At 39.8% G+C, this 22,108-nt stretch overlaps 1 protein-coding gene and 1 long non-coding RNA gene across 6 annotated transcripts; both read right to left on the minus strand.

The window, feature by feature from the left end:
• Positions 1-383: 383 nt before the first annotated feature.
• LOC140581243 (uncharacterized) lies at positions 384-21,396 on the minus strand. Of its 2 annotated transcripts, XR_011984303.1 has the most exons (4): positions 21,344-21,396; positions 21,126-21,183; positions 576-670; positions 384-456 (listed from the first exon to the last, which is right to left on the minus strand). It is a non-coding gene; the product is annotated as an uncharacterized lncRNA (long non-coding RNA). The 2 variants fall into 2 exon arrangements; XR_011984302.1 differs by lacking the exon at positions 384-456 and having other exon boundaries at positions 542-670.
• LOC140581326 (sterile alpha motif domain-containing protein 3-like) lies at positions 8,779-11,241 on the minus strand. 4 transcript variants are annotated; one of them, XR_011984395.1, is made up of 8 exons: positions 11,079-11,241; positions 10,527-10,580; positions 10,262-10,416; positions 10,052-10,120; positions 9,731-9,940; positions 9,456-9,612; positions 9,267-9,346; positions 8,779-9,168 (listed from the first exon to the last, which is right to left on the minus strand). XR_011984395.1 is itself a non-coding variant. In XM_072703729.1 (7 exons), the coding sequence occupies exons 3-7, from the start codon at positions 10,298-10,300 to the stop codon at positions 8,881-8,883; spliced, it is 774 nt and encodes a 257-aa protein (XP_072559830.1). In that variant the 5' UTR covers positions 10,301-10,416; positions 10,527-10,580; positions 11,079-11,241; the 3' UTR covers positions 8,779-8,880. The 4 variants fall into 4 exon arrangements, 3 of the variants coding, with proteins under 3 accessions (XP_072559830.1, XP_072559831.1, XP_072559832.1); XM_072703729.1 differs by lacking the exon at positions 10,052-10,120; XM_072703730.1 differs by lacking the exons at positions 10,052-10,120; positions 11,079-11,241 and adding an exon at positions 10,989-11,049.
• Positions 21,397-22,108: the final 712 nt, after the last annotated feature.

A 22,108-nucleotide genomic window follows, 5' to 3' on the forward strand; every position in this document is an offset into this window, starting at 1 on the left:
CCACATTAAGCCCATATGGGGCCCATGCGGGAATGCTACCTGGGTAAGGACAAGTGGAGTTCACAAGTTTTCTATCTAAGAAATCCCAGAAAATTGCATGGTGTTATTGCCCAGCAGTTGTTCCCAGGACATATGGACTCAACCTCAACAATCCCTCACACTGAGCAGCATGAAGCGACAGTGCAGAGGAAAAACTGAACCCGGCTCAGTCCCAGCAGCCATCTGGGTTTGGAGGAGAGAGACAGAGACACAGAACTACCAAAAGTATTTATGTGATTGACTGTTGTTGTAATTCAAGCCCTGAGTGTAGAGCAGGTAAGATATAAAGTTGCATCCTAAATTTCATGCTCATGCAGAATGTTTAGTTTACGACTTTTTCACCGGGTCATTTCTTGCTGAACGGATGGTCTTTCAGGGTTGACCGAGCTGGTACCCTGGCCACCTTGACTCTGTTCTCTGCAAGATGTTGCAAAAAACAAAATCATATAGAGACAATATTGGACAAATAAATAAATATATATATATAACAATTTAGTTACATGTAGCATTAAGTCATAAGTCTTGCTAAAGTAAACCTTGTATTCTGATTCATCACAGCAGCAGTTCGGTTGGATGATGTCAGCAACTGCAGCAAGTGTCTTGCTGACTGAATAATTTCATCTTGCATAATCTGAAACAAACACATACAGACAAACAATTTATAAATTAATGTTCAATAAAATCTAAGAATTAATCATTTATTAGATACCAATATGAATATGTCTACCATAAAACTTGTGTGGAGCGAAGTTACATTCAATCAAGATGGTCTCTCAATGTCTTTGATGGAGATGTAATAATTGGCTTATTTGTCATTGCGTATTTCTTTACCCTCAAAGTCTTATTTTTAACTTACGCTATCTGTTTAAGTTCAGATAGTATTTGTAAAGATATTGACCATATCCTTTTCTGAAAGTGTGGATATAATGGATGGGGTAAGGTACTGGCATGCTACAACTTTATAGTTGTTAAATTCTGGGTACAAGTATACATGCCCATATTGTACATGTTTTTTAATATTATTATTATTTTCATCATCCTACCCAATTACATGTTCCTGTTAATTAGGTTGTGCTGTTTTAATGACTTTACAATATAATTTACATTGTGTTCCTTAAATTTTCCCTAATTGTATGTTATATTAATCCTATATTTGCGTTTTAATATTTCTAATGTTTGCCTTGCTTTCTTCACTGCCTGGTCTGCCTCTGTCTCGCCTGTATGGATGCATTTACACCTAAATTTCCCCAACAAAGGATGTTTTAATTCACCGCTATTCCAGTGAAACACGAGTCTCCCATCTTCCTGCTACCGGTCTCGAGTTTTTGTTCACCAAAGCACACACCAACTTCACACTGACGGACAGATCACTGCCCTATTCCCGCCTTGTCTGACCGTGTTTTGTGGCTTTGGTTCACTTCACCTCACTCTTCCCCATTCTTATCATTAAATCAGGCCGTTCTGCAACAATGGCAGCCATGGGTGAGGGTAAAATGCGGATTCCGCCGGATTCCGCCGAACGTAAACAAAAGGAGGAGCTCAGCATTGCGGTGCAACTGCGCAGCCAGTACAATACGGATGTCCGAAATCGTATTGTTCTTAATGTTAACATTAATTTCATTGTTAATTTGTTAAACATGTGAAAACGTTCTATATGTTATCTGTTGAGCGTTCTCTGGTCGAGGATAATCTGCATTTTTCCCCTCTCTTGTCCCGTCAGACAGATGTGGATGTCCATGGCTACCAACGTCACTGTTCATGGATGCCTGTTCCTGACGAATAAAATAAATCATAATAAATCAATAAATAAATATGTCTTTCACCAAACATGTCAGTATTTTATTGTAATTCTGTATTTCTGTAGATCTCACATCCAAGCACTATTGAACTGTTTTGGTGTTATCTGATTAAATTCTCTCATATAAGTACAGCTATACTGTACAGCTTGAAAGCACTCCTGTGAAATATCTACCTAGAAACGTGGTTGCCACTCTACAAGCCATTTTATGAGAATTAATACACGAAATAAATAAAAGAAAAGGGATATTGCAAAGCATCTGTTATATTGAAACATGGAAGTGCTACGTAGAAATCCAGCGCTGGGACATGTGATATATTGCCGGAAAGCTCGCAATGTGAACTATACGAAAATGTATGGAAGTTCCCAGCGCAGGATTTCTAAATGTGCATTTCGCCCTGTACACTGTAACCATGTGGACGCCGCCATCTATAATCTTAAACTAAAAGTCCACGGAAGTGGCACATAGAAATCCGGCGCTGGGACATGTGATATATTGCCGGAAAGCTCGCAATGTGAACTATACGGAAATGCATGGAAGTTCCCAGCGCAGGATTTCTAAATGCGCATTTCGCCCTGTACACTGTAACCATGTGGATGCCACCATCTATAATCTTAAACGAAAAGTCCACGGAAGTGGCACATAGAAATCCGGCGCTGGGACATGTGATATATTGCCGGAAAGCTCGCAATTTGTACTATACGAAAATGCATGGAAGTTCCCAGCGCAGGATTTCTAAATGTGCATTTCGCCCTGTACACTGTAACCGTGTGGACGCCACCATCTATAATCTTAAACTAAAAGTCCACGGAAGTGGCACATAGAAATCCGGCGCTGGGACATGTGATATATTGCCGGAAAGCTCGCAATTTGTACTATACGAAAATGCATGGAAGTTCCCAGCGCAGGATTTCTAAATGTGCATTTCGCCCTGTACACTGTAACCATGTGGACGCCGCCATCTATAATCTTAAACTAAAAGTCCACGGAAGTGGCACATAGAAATCCGGCGCTGGGACATGTGATATATTGCCGGAAAGCTCGCAATTTGTACTATACGAAAATGCATGGAAGTTCCCAGCGCAGGATTTCTAAATGTGCATTTCGCCCTGTACACTGTAACCATGTGGACGCCACCATCTATAATCTTAAACTAAAAGTCCACGGAAGTGGCACATAGAAATCCGGCGCTGGGACATGTGATATATTGCCGGAAAGCTCGCAATGTGAACTATACGGAAATGCATGGAAGTTCCCAGCGCAGGATTTCTAAATGTGCATTTCGCCCTGTACACTGTAACCGTGTGGACGCCGCCATCTATAATCTTAAACTAAAAGTCCACGGAAGTGGCACATAGAAATCCGGCGCTGGGACATGTGATATATTGCCGGAAAGCTCGCAATGTGAACTATACGGAAATGCATGGAAGTTCCCAGCGCAGGATTTCTAAATGTGCATTTCGCCCTGTACACTGTAACCATGTGGACGCCGCCATCTATAATCTTAAACTAAAAGTCCACGGAAGTGGCACATAGAAATCCGGCGCTGGGACATGTGATATATTGCCGGAAAGCTCGCAATGTGAACTATACGGAAATGCATGGAAGTTCCCAGCGCAGGATTTCTAAATGTGCATTTCGCCCTGTACACTGTAACCATGTGGACGCCGCCATCTATAATCTTAAACTAAAAGTCCACGGAAGTGGCACATAGAAATCCGGCGCTGGGACATGTGATATATTGCCGGAAAGCTCGCAATTTGTACTATACGAAAATGCATGGAAGTTCCCAGCGCAGGATTTCTAAATGTGCATTTCGCCCTGTACACTGTAACCATGTGGACGCCACCATCTATAATCTTAAACTAAAAGTCCACGGAAGTGGCACATAGAAATCCGGCGCTGGGACATGTGATATATTGCCGGAAAGCTCGCAATGTGAACTATACGGAAATGCATGGAAGTTCCCAGCGCAGGATTTCTAAATGTGCATTTCGCCCTGTACACTGTAACCGTGTGGACGCCGCCATCTATAATCTTAAACTAAAAGTCCACGGAAGTGGCACATAGAAATCCGGCGCTGGGACATGTGATATATTGCCGGAAAGCTCGCAATGTGAACTATACGGAAATGCATGGAAGTTCCCAGCGCAGGATTTCTAAATGTGCATTTCGCCCTGTACACTGTAACCATGTGGACGCCGCCATCTATAATCTTAAACTAAAAGTCCACGGAAGTGGCACATAGAAATCCGGCGCTGGGACATGTGATATATTGCCGGAAAGCTCGCAATGTGAACTATACGGAAATGCATGGAAGTTCCCAGCGCAGGATTTCTAAATGTGCATTTCGCCCTGTACACTGTAACCGTGTGGACGCCGCCATCTATAATCTTAAACTAAAAGTCCACGGAAGTGGCACATAGAAATCCGGTGCTGGGACATGTGATATATTGCCGGAAAGCTCGCAATGTGAACTATACGGAAATGCATGGAAGTTCCCAGCGCAGGATTTCTAAATGTGCATTTCGCCCTGTACACTGTAACCGTGTGGACGCCGCCATCTATAATCTTAAACTAAAAGTCCACGGAAGTGGCACATAGAAATCCGGCGCTGGGACATGTGATATATTGCCGGAAAGCTCGCAATTTGTACTATACGAAAAGCAAAATACCTCACTGATTCTTGAGGTAAGGGACAAAACATGTCTCACATAAAAAAGTCTTCTTTATGTTAAAATTGAAAAAAATATTAATAATAAAAATACTACAAAAGTAAAATCTGTCACACTTGTGCATACTTATGAAATTGATATAATATATTAGAAAAGGAATTTATCACAATTTGTTAAAATATAGGCTCTGTACTAAGAAAGTACATGCAATTTGACCTGTCCTCAGCAGGACATTACAATGTTTAACTTCCCCAAAAAATGTTAAAAAGTGGTACAAATGGGTAAATATTAATGTCAAATGAACTGAAGTATTAAATAGAATATGAAATGTCATATCTGAAAACTTTAAATTACATTATCCATTTTAAAAATGTTTATAATAGTGTGTCCTCATATTCAGTCAGCTCCGTCTGATTTTTTGCTGACCATGACTTTGCCTAATTTGTTCAGGAAAAGTCATGGTCAGCTATAACCTCTAGGACCCCATTAGCTTTTCCTGCTATTGGTGGGTTCAATAGTAGGACAGATAGTCTGGTAAGTTTTACAATTTTTGATATTTTAATAAAACAATGTTGATATCACTGCAGTCACAGCTTTGATGTGTCAACTCCATCTTCCCACCACAATACTCTTATTAAAGGATTTTGAAATAAATGTTGTCTTTTTAGTTCAGGTTAGCAGGCTAACTAACATCTTGGGAAAAAACAAAATGGCCTCAGTGTATGAGACACTGATAAAATGGGAAAACATGTCCTGTTGTCAACTACGTAAGATGTCAACTCCGTAGGTTTTCTGTCTGACGGAGGTGACACTTAAACTGACAGAGTTGACAACTGCTTATAGAAAGTATTATTAGGATAACAGAGACACTGCATACTGGAATGTACTACACTAAAGGTGAAAAGGCAGCATTTTGCACAGTTTCAGAGTCCAAGAGGCAAGATGCATCAGCAATCTGGACATACATGGATCCAGTACTGAATGCTATTCGGATAAAATATCCATCAGCTACCACTGTGCACTTTTGGTCTGATGGTCCCAGTAAGCAGTATAAGAACAAAAAGAACTTCTTTCTCCTTTCTGAGGTACCATCCACACTTGGGTTCACCAGGACCACATGGAATTATTTCCCCACTTCCCATGGCAAGGGTGCCCCCGATGGAATTGGAGCAACAGTAAAATGAACAGCAGACAAATTGGTTCTGCATGGAAATGACATGACAAATGGAAAAGAGTTCTTTGAAAAGATCTCAAACTGTTTGAGTGGTGTGCAGCTGTATCACATTGAGGAAAAAGACATGGAAAAATATGACACACTTCTCATACAACAACTGAAACAGGTTCCATCCACAAGAAAGATACACCAGGTCATCCCATATCAAAATAGTGTCTCCCACAGACAGCTGTCATGTTTTTGCAGTGAGCCAATGAATTGCCAGTGCTTTACCCCAGCAACTTTCATTTTAAATGACTGTGCAGATGAACGACAGACTGAAACAAGGGCCAAGAAGAAAGGTGGCCAAAGGTGGCCATGTTGATGGAAGAGATGGAAAAGGATACGGGGGAAGAAGAAAACTTGATGGACTGGGAAATAGAGGAGCAGCCAGTGAAAGATCCTGAAGGCACCATAGTTGAAATATCTATTGACAGCATTGAGGAGGGAGACTGGCTAGCTGTAGTATATGATGGCCACTGGTGGCTAGCAAAAGCCATGCATGTTGACAGTGAGCACCAAGATGTGAGAGTAGAGTTCATGCATCCTTGTGGCCCAACAGCTTATGTTCACCCCAAATGTGGGAAGAGGGATGTGTGTTTCTGTCCAGTCACTGACATTCTTCTGAAACTAACAGGGAAGGCATCTCCACTGCAGATAAGCCGTACAAGAGAGATCTACAGTGTAGCCCCTGATATAATGGACTTTATAGAGCATGAGCATGTCCAACGCATGCTGCTGAAATCTTAATGCAGGTCACATGAAAATGAAAAATGTTAACTGACATAAAGATCTTTAGTGTATTTTGAAACACGCTACAGTGATGAGAAGAGATCCGTTGTGATTTCAGTTCCTTCTGTTATACGTGACCCTCTAGGACAGGGTCATTAGTTGTTTTTTATACGAGGTAAATCCTAATTTTCTCATTTAAGCCTTGAGTTCCTGTTTCCAGATGTTCTTTGACTATCCACTCTTTTCCATTACTTGATGGTTCCATGTCAAATCAGCACTTCATGAACTTCATTCTCTGTCATCAGCTGTTTGTCAACACCGTCAGATGAAGGTTTTTGTGCTTTTATGACAAAATGTATTACCCCTTGTTCAATTTACTGTGTTTGGATATTAAAACGTCACATTAACTACACACAATGAGCTCTTATTTATTTAATAACATTGATTATATATGCTTATTACTAAAAATGAACATACAAATTTAAGGAACTTTGAAATTTCCATTTTTACAGATAGTGTGATATCAGAACAAATTTCAAAATAATTCATTTTATAACTTAACTCTGTTACAAAACATCAGAAATATATACTTAAGGACCCTAATCAATGTTTTAATTGATAAAGTCAGAATAGAATGATTTTTTGTGTGTCTGACGGAGCTGACATAAATCATGTTATTGAGTAATTAAAGGTCAGTTTTCATAAAAAGTGTTTTTATAAAAAACCTGTTCCCTTACATGGTTTGGTGGCTGAGACCTTTGCCTATAAATATATCTAGTTGAGATTAGTGTGGTATGTGGTAAAAAAAAAAAGAGTAGGTCTAAAACAGGTTTTGTCCCTTACCTCAAGAATCAGTGACCTCTTACCTACCACTTATGTATAGATTCTGTACAGCTGAACATTTCATATATATATATTGTAGGAATTATTAGCTCAGGTAATTTTTAATATCTCCACCAATATGTTTGTAATTAATTAAAGTTTAATTAATTATTATTTAATGCTGATTATTAACCAATCGTTATGCCGAATCGCGGTATCCCTGTGAGTCTGTTAATGTGAGACTTAAATGGGATTCACTAATTACCAGTATCGCTTAGTAACCTGGGTTAGAAGGCTCGTCCAGCGAGCTGCATCACCAGGTAATGTAAACGATTGGTAGCGAAGCTCCCCTCACGGCCGATGAGAGAGAGTCTCGTGATGTTTCAGGCGAGTTTGAGGTTCAGAGCGTGTAGCAAGATCGCACAAAGGCAGGGACTTAGTGTGGAACGCTCAATGACGGAGGCTGAAGTTATGTAAAAGACATGAACACTACAACTAACATAAGACAGACATTACACCTAACACAAACAACAAACACGAAATAACGGAATAAAACAAACGATGTAATTATGAAAATGCAATGAGCGGATTTAAATGAGTAACCTTAAATGGGAAATACTGTTCTGCAAAGCAAGAAACACGACCCTAAAGTCATATAGCAGGTTAACAGAACAGCTTACGTTGTTAGAATGAAAGGAAGTTGGTTTACTTGGTTGGAAGGGGGGGGCACTGATGGTTGTTCTCCTTCTTTGTTCTGAGGTGCCAGGGTTTTATGCTGTAAAGTTCATGAATAGGGATGACCAGTAATTCGACTCCTGGCCCAATGGCTGGCCATCCATTTGGCGGGCTTTTGGAAGGGGGTCTGTATCAGTCCTTTTGGGATTTATGACTTGACTGATTCTCCCTTTATTGATGATTTTCATTAAGCTCTTATAACTTTTGATACATCCACTTTTATGGTAATCACTGACCAGATTTGGAATCAGGGGTGATTAAAAATAATTTTGACACCAAACATGCCATACCAGCTTCACAGGTACATACCTCATACCATCTGCATTAATTGATTAAACAATTAATTAGTTTATCTACACTCTTAAAACAAAAGGTTCCATATTGAACCTTTAAGGGTTCTATAGCTTGGTACATATATGGCACCCTCAAAAGGTTCTATATAGAACCATTATAGAGGGTTCAATTAAAAGAACCCTAAAGGTTCTTTGATTTAAAAAAGAGGGTTCTAAACAGCACCTTTAAAAGGTTAATTTGTACTCATATTTGTGTTAATACTTAATCATTAATAATGATGAAGAATGATAATGGGTGATACTGTAATAGTAATAAATAATACTTCAGCAATTATATGATATGATAAATGAATAATTTAATTAAATTAATTAGCTGCAGCTATTATTCTAAATAAAATAGGCAATAACTAGGCAAACCTTTTTTACAAGCTATAAGCCCAAAAGCAGCTATGAAAGAAAGAGACGAGATGTAGTTTCAAAAATGGCCTGTATTGTTCATTTAATAAAATTATCTACAATCAAATAAATTAGAAATAAAATCCATTAGAAAACCAAAACAATTCACCTTTCAGTTATGAGCAAATCTGAATGTACAATTTTAGTACAGGAATAGACACAGGTTTTTGTCCATTTGCCATTTGAAATAAATAACGCTCTGCAAAACTCAAGGTGTGCTTTATCTGCTTGGGGTACTGCACACCAAAGATGCAGTAAACTTCCAGCAGGTATTGGAGAGCATGTGGTATGTCCATCTCTCCACTTGTGATTGTGACTTCATCCATCTTTATAGATGCTCTGCTGGCAAGGAGGGGAGTCTCTGAATCATGAAGGATGATGGTTGGAAATGAGCTGGGTGGTTCCTATATAAATGAGAAATGTTTTAGTGACCTCCTGATTGAATTTATGATGCAGTTGACAAAACAAAGACATGCAAATTACAATCAGACACATCACATACCTCATTTAAACAATAAAGAAACTTTGAGTTCTCCTTGAAAAGTGCTGGCAGGATAAGGATGGCAACACTCTTTTGAAGGTCTGAAATTTCAAAAGAAACAAACAATGTTTTCATAAAAGCATACAGTAGTTTTATAGAGACAATTGAAGGGTGCGAAGCAAAAAGAAAAGATGTCAGCTGGTGACATACTATCTGTGTTAGCCTCGGTCCTTAGCAGGCTGGACAGCAGCTCCTTCTGACTACCATGTTGAGCTGCCCTGATGATGTTGGGTGTCAACAGACTGAGGGCATTTTGAAGGCTTAGCTCCATGTCCTGACCAAAACGCAACCTCATTTCATGATGCATCTACAAAAACAAAAAAGAGAAAAAAAGTGAAAGGGAAAGTTGTCATTAATAAATTAATACTCTTGCTTCCTAACAGTGCTGAAATCTCATTATAGTAATATTACTATTAGCTTCTCACCAGCTCTGGCACCTGAAGAAAGGGGAACATCTCCATCACCTCCTCAGTTGGCTTGGCCATATATTCAACCCTCTTATATAGCGTGCGCTTCATTCGGTCCATTATATTGGGGAAGTCTGGCTGTCGCCGGCACAGCTCATTATTCATGGCATTTATGTGCTCTCGAAAATTCAGGTCATCCTCCCCAACACCATCATGGTCCAGTACAATCTAGAAAAAAAATATACAGAGAATACAGGAATTAAGCATGTGAGCAATGAGCAATAAATGTTCCAAGACAGAAATACAATACAGAATTTGAATCATTAATTTATTGCAAACCTTTTGTGTCAGATTACAATCCCCCTAAGACGTCTGGATTGTATATTCACTTCTGTGCCTCTTTGCCCTCTGGAATTAGCCATAAGATATTTGTAAAGTTTCTGTAAAGTATATACTGGTAAACCATGACAATACAGGCTAGCAAGCTGACAGACATACAGACAGGCACACAGATGGGCTAAAGACAAGCATGAATCTTAAAAATGGTACCTGATGTCCAAGTGGGTCCTCCAGAGGCACATGGTCCATATAACTCTCCGTCTTTTGGCACCAAACTTTTTTTTCATCTCCTGGACTGTTGCCAAGTTCACTAAAGGTGACCTTTCCTTCTTGAACTTATTTCGCAAACACTCCAATAGAGTTTCCTGTGGGTGTTTACATAAGATATAAGGCTCACACGGCATAAAAGTAGTACAGAAATTCAACTGAAGAATAATGTTTTGCATTAAGAAATAACAGTTAAGAAATAACATACATAGCCAGAGGAGCTATGGTCTCTCAAAAATGTCTCCCTCAGCTTCTGCAACATCTGAATCAGACAGACGCTACAATTAATTTAACTGTCAGACTGAGAAGGAAGTTATGGAAGCCCGTTTACGCCACTGTGGGAAAAAAAATATATATATATATGTAAATTTTAAGTCGAAATTTCGACTTTGTTATCTCGTTATTTCGAGATATTATCTTGAAATTTCGACTTAGTTATCTCGTTATTTCCGAGATATTAAATAGACTTAAATTATATCTATATATTTTTTTCCACGGTGGCGGAAACGGGTTTCCATGGGAAGTAGAAAACTTATCTTAATGAAGAATCCTGTAAGGTGACAGGCAAGGATAGCTGCGACTACAGTATATAGCCCGAACGAACAATAAACTTTGTATCAGTTGACCTAATTATCGGTAACGTGCCCATTGACATTCACGGGGAACGCACCTTGTATTCCTTTATTCACGTTTTGGTCTCCAGAAAATACTGGTAATGATTATGAATGAAAAAAGGAGAGGAAAGTTTTGTGCCACTTACCATTAAAATGAGTGTCTTCAGAAAGGTTCCATAAACGGCAGTTGAAATTCAAATATATCCTCGCGTGCGTGAAATAGCACCTTTTTGAAGGCAACGGTTCTATTTCCTAGGGTTAGAACCCCTATGGTTCTATATAGCACCCGCAAGAACCATTTTTTCTAAGAGTGTATGTGACTGATTCACATCAGTATAGGATACAGGTGTTTTGGGTTGCACCTCAACAGATGTTACACTTTGTGCAGATATTACATCAAATATTCATATTACAAACAGCACATCTTATCCATAGATAGGTGTGGCCGTTAGTTTGTGGTAATATCAATATAAGTTGCACATCTGGAAACAACATATTTTGTTTGGTGTGGCTTATGCCAATTGATCTTCTCCCGAATGGATAAGATACACCTTAATTCAGTTCTTTTAACATAGCATGTTACAACAAAGAAACTTGGTAATGGTCCACCAAGATCAGATAAGGACCACAAAGAAATGTTGGAAGAGAACTGGGGTTGTTAACAAAGAAGACTCATTGGTTACACTCACTTCCCAGATTCTTCTGGTATAACATGAGAACATATATACAATGGTAGCTACTGTATACCTATCTGTTTATTTAAATTTATATGTGTTCAAGTGCAAAGGGGTAAAATAGGTGGTACTGTGTGAACATGGTTATAAGGGTGGCACACAAAACACTAAGATTATCTAAGGACACATCCAAACATAACCTATCTGTATATTGAGGCTAGTAGTCGTGAGTAAATCCTGTTCCTGATTGTTGTCATTAGTTCATTGTATTTAGTCCGCGTTTCTGTTTTCCGTTTCCTCATTTGTACATGCCACTTCCATGGACTTTTAATTTTAGATTATGTAGGGCAGCTTCCCTATTGTTACAGTGTATAGGGCACAATGGATAATTACAAATCCTACCCCAAACACTTTTAAATGTTTTCATAAAATTTAGCCTTTTCCACTACTTTTTTTTTTTTTTTCCCCCCTGTCGTGTCCGGCAGTTTAGCAAGCAGGATGTTAGTCTGGGTGCTTTATTGTGCCAACACTTTTATTTTGCCAAGTGGAGCTTCGGATTTAAGCTCCTCTTGTTACTTGAGGTATACTCTTTATTAATCAGTTATATGTCATTGTGCCACAAGGCCGTAGCTGACAGGGGGGGGTTAGTGGGAAAGAGATAGAGAGAGAAAGTGAGAAAGGAGAGAAAGGGGTGAGAGACAGAGGAAGTACATAATAAAAATAAATAAATACATAATAAAAATAAAAATAAAATAAGGAGGGGGGTCAGAGAGAGAGACAGGGAAAGAGAAATAATACAAACAGTAGAACAAAAAAGAAAGAGTAATAAAAGGACAGCTTCTGTATCTTACTGCTGGACACTGTATCATCACACCAGCTGCTGTATCTGATCCAGGGACACACACAAACAGTATACACACAAAGAAACCAGTGGTACCATTATGACATGGGAATATGCTTGTGTCAGTATCTGCTCCTGGAATTAAATACGTTAATACCAGAGGAAAAAAAAAAAAAAACATATATATATATATACACTCACCTAAAGGATTATTAGGAACACCATACTAATACGGTGTTTCACCCCCTTTCGCCTTCAGAAATGCCTTAATTCTACGTGGCATTGATTCAACAAGGTGCTGAAAGCATTCTTTAGAAATGTTGGCCCATATTGATAGGATAGCATCTTGCAGTTGATGGAGATTTGTGGGATGCACATCCAGGGCACGAAGCTCCCATTCCACCAGATCCCAAAGATGCTCTATTGGGTTGAGATCTGGTGACTGTGGGGGCCATTTTAGTACAGTGAACTCATTGTCATGTTCAAGAAACCAATTTGAAATGATTCGAGCTTTGTGACATGGTGCATTATCCTGCTGGAAGTAGCCATCAGAGGATGGGTACATGGTGGTCATAAAGGGATGGACATGGTCAGAAACAATGCTCAGGTAGGCCGTGGCATTTAAACGATGCCCAATTGGCACTAAGGGGCCTAAAGTGTGCCAAGAAAACATCCCCCACACCATTACACCACCACCACCAGCCTGCACAGTGGTAACAAGGCATGATGGATCCATGTTCTCATTCTGTTTACGCCAAATTCTGACTCTACCATTTGAATGTCTCAACAGAAATCGAGACTCATCAGACCAGGCAACATTTTTCCAGTCTTCAACTGTCCAATTTTGGTGAGCTCGTGCAAATTGTAGCCTCTTTTTCCTATTTGTAGTGGAGATGAGTGGTACTTGGTGGGGTCTTCTGCTGTTGTAGCCCATCCGCCTCAAGGTTGTGCGTGTTGTGGCTTCACAAATGCTTTGCTGCATACCTCGGTTGTAACAAGTGGTTATTTCAGTCAAAGTTGCTCTTCTATCAGCTTGAATCAGTCGGCCCATTCTCCTCTGACCTCTAGCATCAGCAAGGCATTTTCGCCCACAGGACTGCCGCATACTGGATGTTTTTCCCTTTGCACACCATTCTTTGTAAACCCTAGAAATGGTTGTGCGTGAAAATCCCAGTAACTGAGCAGATTGTGAAATACTCAGACCGGCCCGTGTGGCACCAACAACCATGCCACGCTCAAAATTGCTTAAATCACCTTTCTTTCCCATTCTGACATTCAGTTTGGAGTTCAGGAGATTGTCTTGACCAGGACCACACCCCTAAATGCATTGAAGCAACTGCCATGTGATTGGTTGATTAGATAATTGCATTAATGAGAAATTGAACAGGTGTTCCTAATAATCCTTTAGGTGAGTGTATATATATATATATATATATATATATATATATATATATATATATGCACAAGCAGACCACCAGGAACACTGTCTAAATATCGTCGTACCCGTATCTGCATCTAAGAGATGCATTTCACACATACTCTCACACACACACCCAAACAAGGAGAAAAAGGGATAAAATAGGGGAAGAGAGCCCTAGGCTCTCCTGTGTGTATGTGTGTGTGCGTGCATGTCTATGTGTGTGTGCATTCTAGGTGTATGTGTGTTGATATGAAAGTGTGTGTATGTGTGTGCATATGTACTAGGGGTGTAACGATACACCAAAGGCACGATTCGGTTCGGTTCACGGTTTTGGAGCCTCGGTTCGGTTCGGTTTCTGTTTGCTGTGGGGTTAAGGTTGATGTCATCTTAACAGCAATGCTAAGGAACAATAGATTCACTTAATAACAAGAACAACTAAACTTTTTCTTTATTAACTTTGCCATCACATTTTTAATACAGTCAGGATACCTGAGTAAACAACAAAAATTTAATAAATACCTCCAATATAGACTAGTCAGAAAAAAACAATTCTAATACTAACTTTAGAATATAATATTTAGAACAAAATTTAGAACAAAAGCTCATCATTACTAATACAATTTAATCAAATGTGATAAAATAAAGATGTGTTTAAATTGGTTAAATTAGTTAGAGACAAGTGACGTCAACCTCAACAATGGGCAGCAGGGGGCGTGAGAGTACCGCGGTACGCCATGAGAGTTTCGCGATACGTATCGTGGTTGGTGTATCGCGATATTTCGGTTCGGTTTGTAATATCGTTACACCCCTAATATGTACGTGTATGTGTGTGTGTGTGTATGCATACGTGTATGTGTGTGTGTGTACGCATATGTGTATGTGTGTATGTTTGTGTGCTGTGAGTGTATGTATGAGTGTGCAGGTTAACATGGAATGATTCCCAGTGAGTGTGCGAGGCCACAACAACACCGCCCCGGGGCCCCCAGACGGCCGGGAGAGCCCCGACGGGTCATGGACCCAGCCGCCCCACGGCCGCCCCTCGCCGGAGACCGGCAGCACCCCACAGATGCAGCCGCCGCACCCCCGAGCCCACCCGCCGGCGCCCGCCGCCCTCGCTACACCCAGGACGCCTCACCCCATCCGCGCCCCAACCGCCCCCCACCCACCTTGATCATTGATGGTGTACATGTGTGTGAGCTAAGGTGTTGTTGAGATATGGGGGAGCATATGGGGAAAAGACACCCACCGGCCCCCCCAAGCCCTAAGTGTCTAAAGTGGAGTTAAAATAGAGGGGAAGGGAGCTGCGCAGTCCAGCTGTGGGCTGCAGAAGCAGCCGACCCAGGACCTGCACAGCTCCCCTTGCCCTCCAAGGCCCTATGTGGAGGAGTGGTGAGACATGAATGTATGTCTAAAGTGCAATTAAAATAATACAGGGGGGGTGAGTGGCCAGTCACCCCCCCTTCCCTCTGTGTGATGCAGTGTGGTGTTGTGGGTGTGGTGTCTAAAGTGGAATTAAAAGAGATGGGGGGTGACTAGCTGATCACCCCCCAGAACATATATGAAGTATGGTGTAGGTGGGTGTGGGCTGTAGGGGGCTGTGGGGGAATAGGTGGTAATGCAGCAGGGTAGCGGGCATCCAGCACGACGCGCCCGGATGCGCGGCGCCAACGCCCACGGGGGCGCCACCCCCCCCCCCGCCGCAGCACCCCCGCCCCAACCCGAGGGGGGTATCCAAAGCCTCATCTGCGAAGGCCTCGCTGACGATCCGCTCTCACACAAACACCTACACTCACCAGACAGACTGACCTGGGACCTATACCTTTTCCACTACTACATGCCAAGCCTGGGGGACTTTTTCTACATGCTACTTCCATGTTTAAATGTAACAGATGCTTTGCAATTTTCTTTTTCTTTCTTGTATTAATTATGATTTATACTACGGGACCGTTGAATGCTTGAATCTGATTGGCTGACGAACGTTCTGAGGTGTGCAATTATTTTCAGGGAAACGCACGGCGAACGTAGTTCCAGGCAGCTCTCTTGACAGTATTACAGTTCCATATCAATATGAAACTTTCAACTGGGCTGCAGCAGTATTAGACAGTCCAGATGAAAAACAACATAAACGGAAGCGGACATCAAAGGCAGCCAGCAACAACAAAAGACATAAAACGATCAGCGAAGAACAGCTAGACATACTCGAGGGAGAAAAACACGAAGAAAACACCAAAAAAACAACAGCTAATGACGTTTTGGAACTAGCAAAAGAGTCGTTGGATGAGATGCGGAAGAAATAATCCTACTCACAATAGCGATTTAAGCCCGTCGTCAATTATTCCTTACATAATGACTTGTACAGTGCCAACCAATGTGACGTTTCTATAATAGTGTCGATATTTCACATGAGTGTTTGCAAGGTGTACAGTAGCCTTACTAATTATATGAGAAAATGAAACCAGACAACACAAAGATACAGTTCGATAGTGTTTCGATATGAAATGTACAAAAATACGTCAGAATACACTTTTTTTTGGTGAAAGAAACATTTTTATTTATTATTACGATTTATTTTATTTATCAAGAACAGGCACCCACAAACTGTAACGTTCATGGTAGCTGGACGTCCAAATCCAAATTATCCGCGACTAGAAAACGCTCAACATGATATATAGAACATTAAAAAAAACAACAACAACAACCAACAATTAAATAATTGTTAAACATTAACAACAATAATGATTTCGGACAATCGTATTGTACTCTGTAATATGGATGACAAAATTGCACTGGCTGACAGCGCAGCTGCTGCGCCTTCCTGAGCTCCTCGAATACCCCAGTGTTTACATCCAGCGTATACTCCACCCCTGCTGCCGACGGCAGATCACGCTCCACGTGACGTCAGCTGCAGACACACCTCGAACTATGGAAGGCCAACGGGGCCAAAACGTCTTAAAAAACACGTCGATTTTTTACATGCAAAAAATCAACACATCGATATTTTACATGCAAAAAATCAACACGTCGATTTTTTACATGCAAAAAAAATCAACACGTCGATTTTTCACGGCTAACGGCGTATTTTTTTTACGCCTTCAGACGTCAAAAACAGGCAGAATTTCTCTCTTTTTAAATGAGGACATACACTTAATTATTTTAAAATATAAAATATGTGCATGTATGCCTATATTATTAATATTCTTCATTACAATTCGTTGGTACTAGTAGTTGTATTTAACAAATTCTTACTACTCTTCTTCTTCATATTATTATTATTATTAAAGTGAGTAATTATTTGTCACCACAGCACAGTGCACCACAACTAAATGTGACCTGCATGTGACCCATCTCTGAAGGAGCAGTGGGCAGCTGACAAGCAGTGTGCCGGTAGCAGTCATGAGCAAGGTACAGTACCCAGTTATTACTGGGGGATAGCCAACAGGAGGGGAAAATATTTGAAAATATTTTTTTAAATATTCAAAATGTTTGTACAATGTCATCATTTGTCTATTTAATCAATAAAAAAACTAAAACATGTTTTCTTTTAATTCATAAATCAGTAAGTCAGCCCCTTCCTCATAGCTATGTCATAGCATTCTGCTTACAATCTTGTCAAGTTTTATACTGTATAACACGTATGCCCACTTCACCTCTATTGGCACACACAGATATAGAGAACAGTCAGAGAGAAGGAAGGTGATTCAAGATTCAAGATTCTTTATTTCTCACATGCATAGTCATACAGGTACAACATGCAGTGAAATGTATAGTGAACCGCTCTTTTTGACTGTGCCTCCATTAAATAATTAAACAAAAAATCAAACAAAGAACACAAGTTAAAAAGATAAAATTTGTAAAAAAATGTAGGAAAATAGTAAAACTTTGAAATAGATTAAACAAGTCTGAGACAGATTTACATATGTGCAAGTTATAAAGTTAAAGTGCATTTTGCAATGTCTGCACAACAGTGTGAACAGCTTAGAAACCCTTGTAATAGTGTAGCAGCATGAACAGTGCATGTACAGTAATAAATGATAGAGGCAGTATGGAATGACAGACAATTATTATTAATACAGACAAAAATTAGGCTGCTCTGCAGTGATCAAGAATGTAATACAACAAAAAGGAGGGGTTGGACAGGTCTCAGTTGAGAAGCTGAATGGCCTGAGGATAAAAACTCCTCACAAGTCTCTCTGTTTTGCCCATAATGGTGCAGAACCTTCTGCCTGATTGCAGAAGCTGAAACAGTCCATTCCTGGGAGATTAGTTTTTTACAATCCTTGTGGCTCGGCCCATGTCAGCCCCTCTGAGATATGGATTCCTAGGTACTTGAATATTCAACAGGCCACACCACTTCATCTAGACTCATAGACTTTATAGCTCTAATAGATCTAGAGTATGTATACGTATGCGTGTGTATATATATATATAAGTATTAATAAAAGCCCTACTACAATTATACAATACATATATATATATATATATATATATATATATATATATATATATATATATATATATACACACATATATATATATATATATATATATATATATATAGTATAATTGTAGTAGGGCTTTTATTAATACTTTATACTAGTACTTTCTTTTGTGCTCACATGTATTTACATTCCTAGTATTTATTACCTTGATTGTATTGGAACAAGGTTTGTTAGGTCAAATTCCTTGTAAATGTCACATTACTTTGGCAATTCTGATGTACAATTTACAGGTTGGAACAGGCTCCTAAGAAAAACTTGGGTTTACGTGCGTAGATTAGCTGCACCACTCTGGATTTGTCAATTAATGGCTGTAGTGATTTTATCTGCTTTGGGACAATTGAAACTGTAATAATAATATACAATTGTAATATATGTTTAATATAATACACTTGACAAACCTTGTTGCTGAGTGAGTGTTTGAATCTCAACAAACTCCGAAATTATCATCTCATCAGCAAATTCATTTTCAATCAATCGCCCACTTGCCCAACATACACTGCTTTCCATTGTAGTCATTGTATTATAGTAAAATAGAGATATTCAAGGACACGCTAAGGGCATAAATCATAATAACAGCTGTTATATTAAAGTAGCGAAAAATGAGTTACTTCGTCAGTATTGTGTCTACATTAGCTTGTCCATTATTTGACAATGCCAGCCGGGTGTATTCTGTAAATATCTGATTGCAGTTCAAAAGAAAGCTTCTAAGAGCCATTTTCCTTTGCGCTCCGAACCAAGTTCTCTATCTAGTTTAATGGCACGCACACCTCCGTTAAGCAGTCTTCTGTGGCTCATCACAACCACGCAAAGAATCCGTAATCAAAAACGTAAAGTGATGCAGAAATACGTACCTGCGGCGAAGACCTGCGTTGTCTCTTAGTCACGGTACGTTTAAACACGTACGGCGATACGTCCCACTGCTTATTAGTATAATTTATATATTCATTGCTGCGACACGAAACGTCCACTTTCGTAATAATAAATATTTATATTATGTTAATTTTTTCTATGACGTAAGTACACGCGTGGATCGTTGAGGTGTGACTGCAAATCACTTGACAGTGATGTAGGTTAACTATTGTTGTCATATTTCCTCTTTTCAATTATTCAAATTAGAGCACAAGGTGATTCTGCCTTTATTATGTTGGTTTTACAACTTCAAATCTACAACGTAAAGTGAAAACGAGCCTAGAATAACGCAAAATGCCGATAACAATTTCGATGAATGAAGCACTAATGTGATGGATTTCTCCATCGGGGGAGCTGATCAGACATTGCACGGATGATGTATTTGCGCGTTACAGTTTTTCTGCACAATCGACCATTTTCACTGATGCCCGAAATGGTAGTCAGAGGCACAATATGCTGCCATCATTTTAACATGTTAAATTTTTAAAATGCAGTCATTTTTGCTCCAACATTTTCATGTTGACTAACTTTAAAATAATGTCTGTGGGACAACGAATGATGAGAAAAAGTAACAGCTGTATATTACAAGAATTAAAATAATAATAATAACTAATATGTTATGATCTGTCCTTGCGTTTGGAGACTTGTGTCATGACCTGCTCGTATGATCCTCGTGTGTGCCACGCCCCCCTCGTTACCTCGTGTTAATTCCTGATTGTGATCACCTGTTGCCTGTTATTTTCGCCTTGTCCTGTGTATTTAGTCTGCGTCTGAGTCCGTTTTCCCCAGGTCTGTCATTAATGTTCGTCCTGTGCTGCTCCCTGTCTGCTTTAATAAACCCCGTTTACCCGTCACGGCTTCCTTAGTCTGATTCTCCGCTCCCTGCTTGTTCGTTCGCGCAGGTCTCAACAACTTGTAAAAAGCCATTTATACATGGATAATAAGACTTCAATATAGACACCATTAAATACCAGCAGTGCTGGGATAGCTGAATAAATATGTTGAATGTAGTCACTGGATGGAAGTTACAAGTATGTGCAATTGTTTGTCTAATGGACAGAAGTACTTGAGGCAGGTGTATGACAGCAGATAGGCAGTATAAAAAGGCAGTATATCCATGTTTTTTATGTTCAGTGTGCATGTATTAATTGATAATGAATAGATAATTAAAAAAGAGGGAAATACTCAACTAAGGGACGTTTGTGGACAGGAGTTGGTGGTGCTTTTATTTTGAAAGGGTCGCTTTGTCCATTTTAGCACACGTTGCAAAATGCCGCCTGTTTTTGACGTCTGAAAGTGTGAAAAATCGACGTGTTGATTTTTTGCATGTAAAAAATCGACGTGTTTTTTAAGATGTTTTGGCCCCGTTGGCCTTCCATATCGAACGCACCCCGTGATTAGGTAACGTCCTATGGGTTTCTTTCTATGCCACGTGATCTGTCTACGCGGCGTGCGTCTTTTGCGACACGTCTGTTTATAAACACGGAATCCGCTGTTTGTAAACGGTCCGCATTTTACCCTCACCCGGCAGCCATTCACTCTATGGCTTTAATCGTGGTGTATTTTACCCCTTCACCAAATGCCGTTCTCGTTTCCAACATTATATTTGCAGTGTTCGTCTATCTATCAATATCTGCGGAGTATGGTTTTGTACCGAGTAATCTATTTTCTAAAGCACAGCATGTAAAGGTTAGCTCGGTTAGCAGGGTGCCAGCATGTAGCGCTTAGTGAGACACGCCTCAGACGAGTTGAGCAAAGACCCCGTCTGTGTACTTTATACGTGACCAAGGGATTTAAATAAAATTAACGTTTCAAAAGACAAACTTGAAGATAAAACACAATATACTTACCGGAGAACCGCCAGGGTTTGCCGCTGCCATCTTGCCGCTCCTAAATTCAAAACTGCCTCTGCAGACAGGCAGGGGAGGCGCGGAAATTGTCTTTGAGTTAGTCAAACGTTTTCCTCAGTTCGAGTAGATGATAAAATAAAAGAAAATTGAATGGGATTTTAAGTAGGACTAGGCGTTCTGTAATGATCTCTATTTAGGAGAAAAACTTAATCACTCACCTCTAAACAGCTCTCTTTTCAGGAGACACACTGCTGGCTAACGGTGTCATGTGATCAAACAGCGTAATTTAATTGGCTGAGAGCCGCTCAACTCGATCTAGTGCTGATTGCTCTGGCTTGGGTCATTTAAGTTCATCACTTTTGCAGGTGAAATTTTGCAGGTGAAATTTTGCAGGTGAATTTTTTGCAGGTGAATATTTGATGGTGAATTTTTTGCAGGTGAATTTTTTGTAGGTGAATATTTGCAGGTGAATTTTTTGCAGGTGAATTTTTGCAGGTGAATTTTTTGCAGGTGAATTTTTGCAGGTGAATATTTTTGCAGGGAAATTTGGAGGATAAAAATTCAGTGTTATAAATTCAAGGTCTAAAAATAGTTGGATTCTGATGATACTGTTTTTCTTCCATACTTTATCTTTGCTAAATGCCGATTTGAAAATTCACGCCAAATTACTAGCGCGAAGGCTTCAACCGCTCATGACCAAGCTTGTTAGCTGTGACCAGACAGGTTTTATCAGAACTAGATTAGCTTCTGATAATGTTAGGGGATTGCTTCATATAATTCATGGCACATCCTCGCTGGCTTTGCCTGCCGCTGTTTTTTCCCTAGATGCCATGAAAGCATTTGATCGTCTGGAATGGCCATATCTGTGGTCTTTGCTAAAGAAAGTGGCATTGGGGCCCTCTTACATTCACATGATCAAAGTGTTGTATGCAAATCCCACTGCCATGGTGCTGACAGGTAGGACTTGTTCTTCATTGTTTGGT

This window comes from Paramormyrops kingsleyae, chromosome 20 (genome assembly GCF_048594095.1).
Source record: "Paramormyrops kingsleyae isolate MSU_618 chromosome 20, PKINGS_0.4, whole genome shotgun sequence".
Classification (NCBI taxonomy): domain Eukaryota; kingdom Metazoa; phylum Chordata; class Actinopteri; order Osteoglossiformes; family Mormyridae; genus Paramormyrops; species Paramormyrops kingsleyae.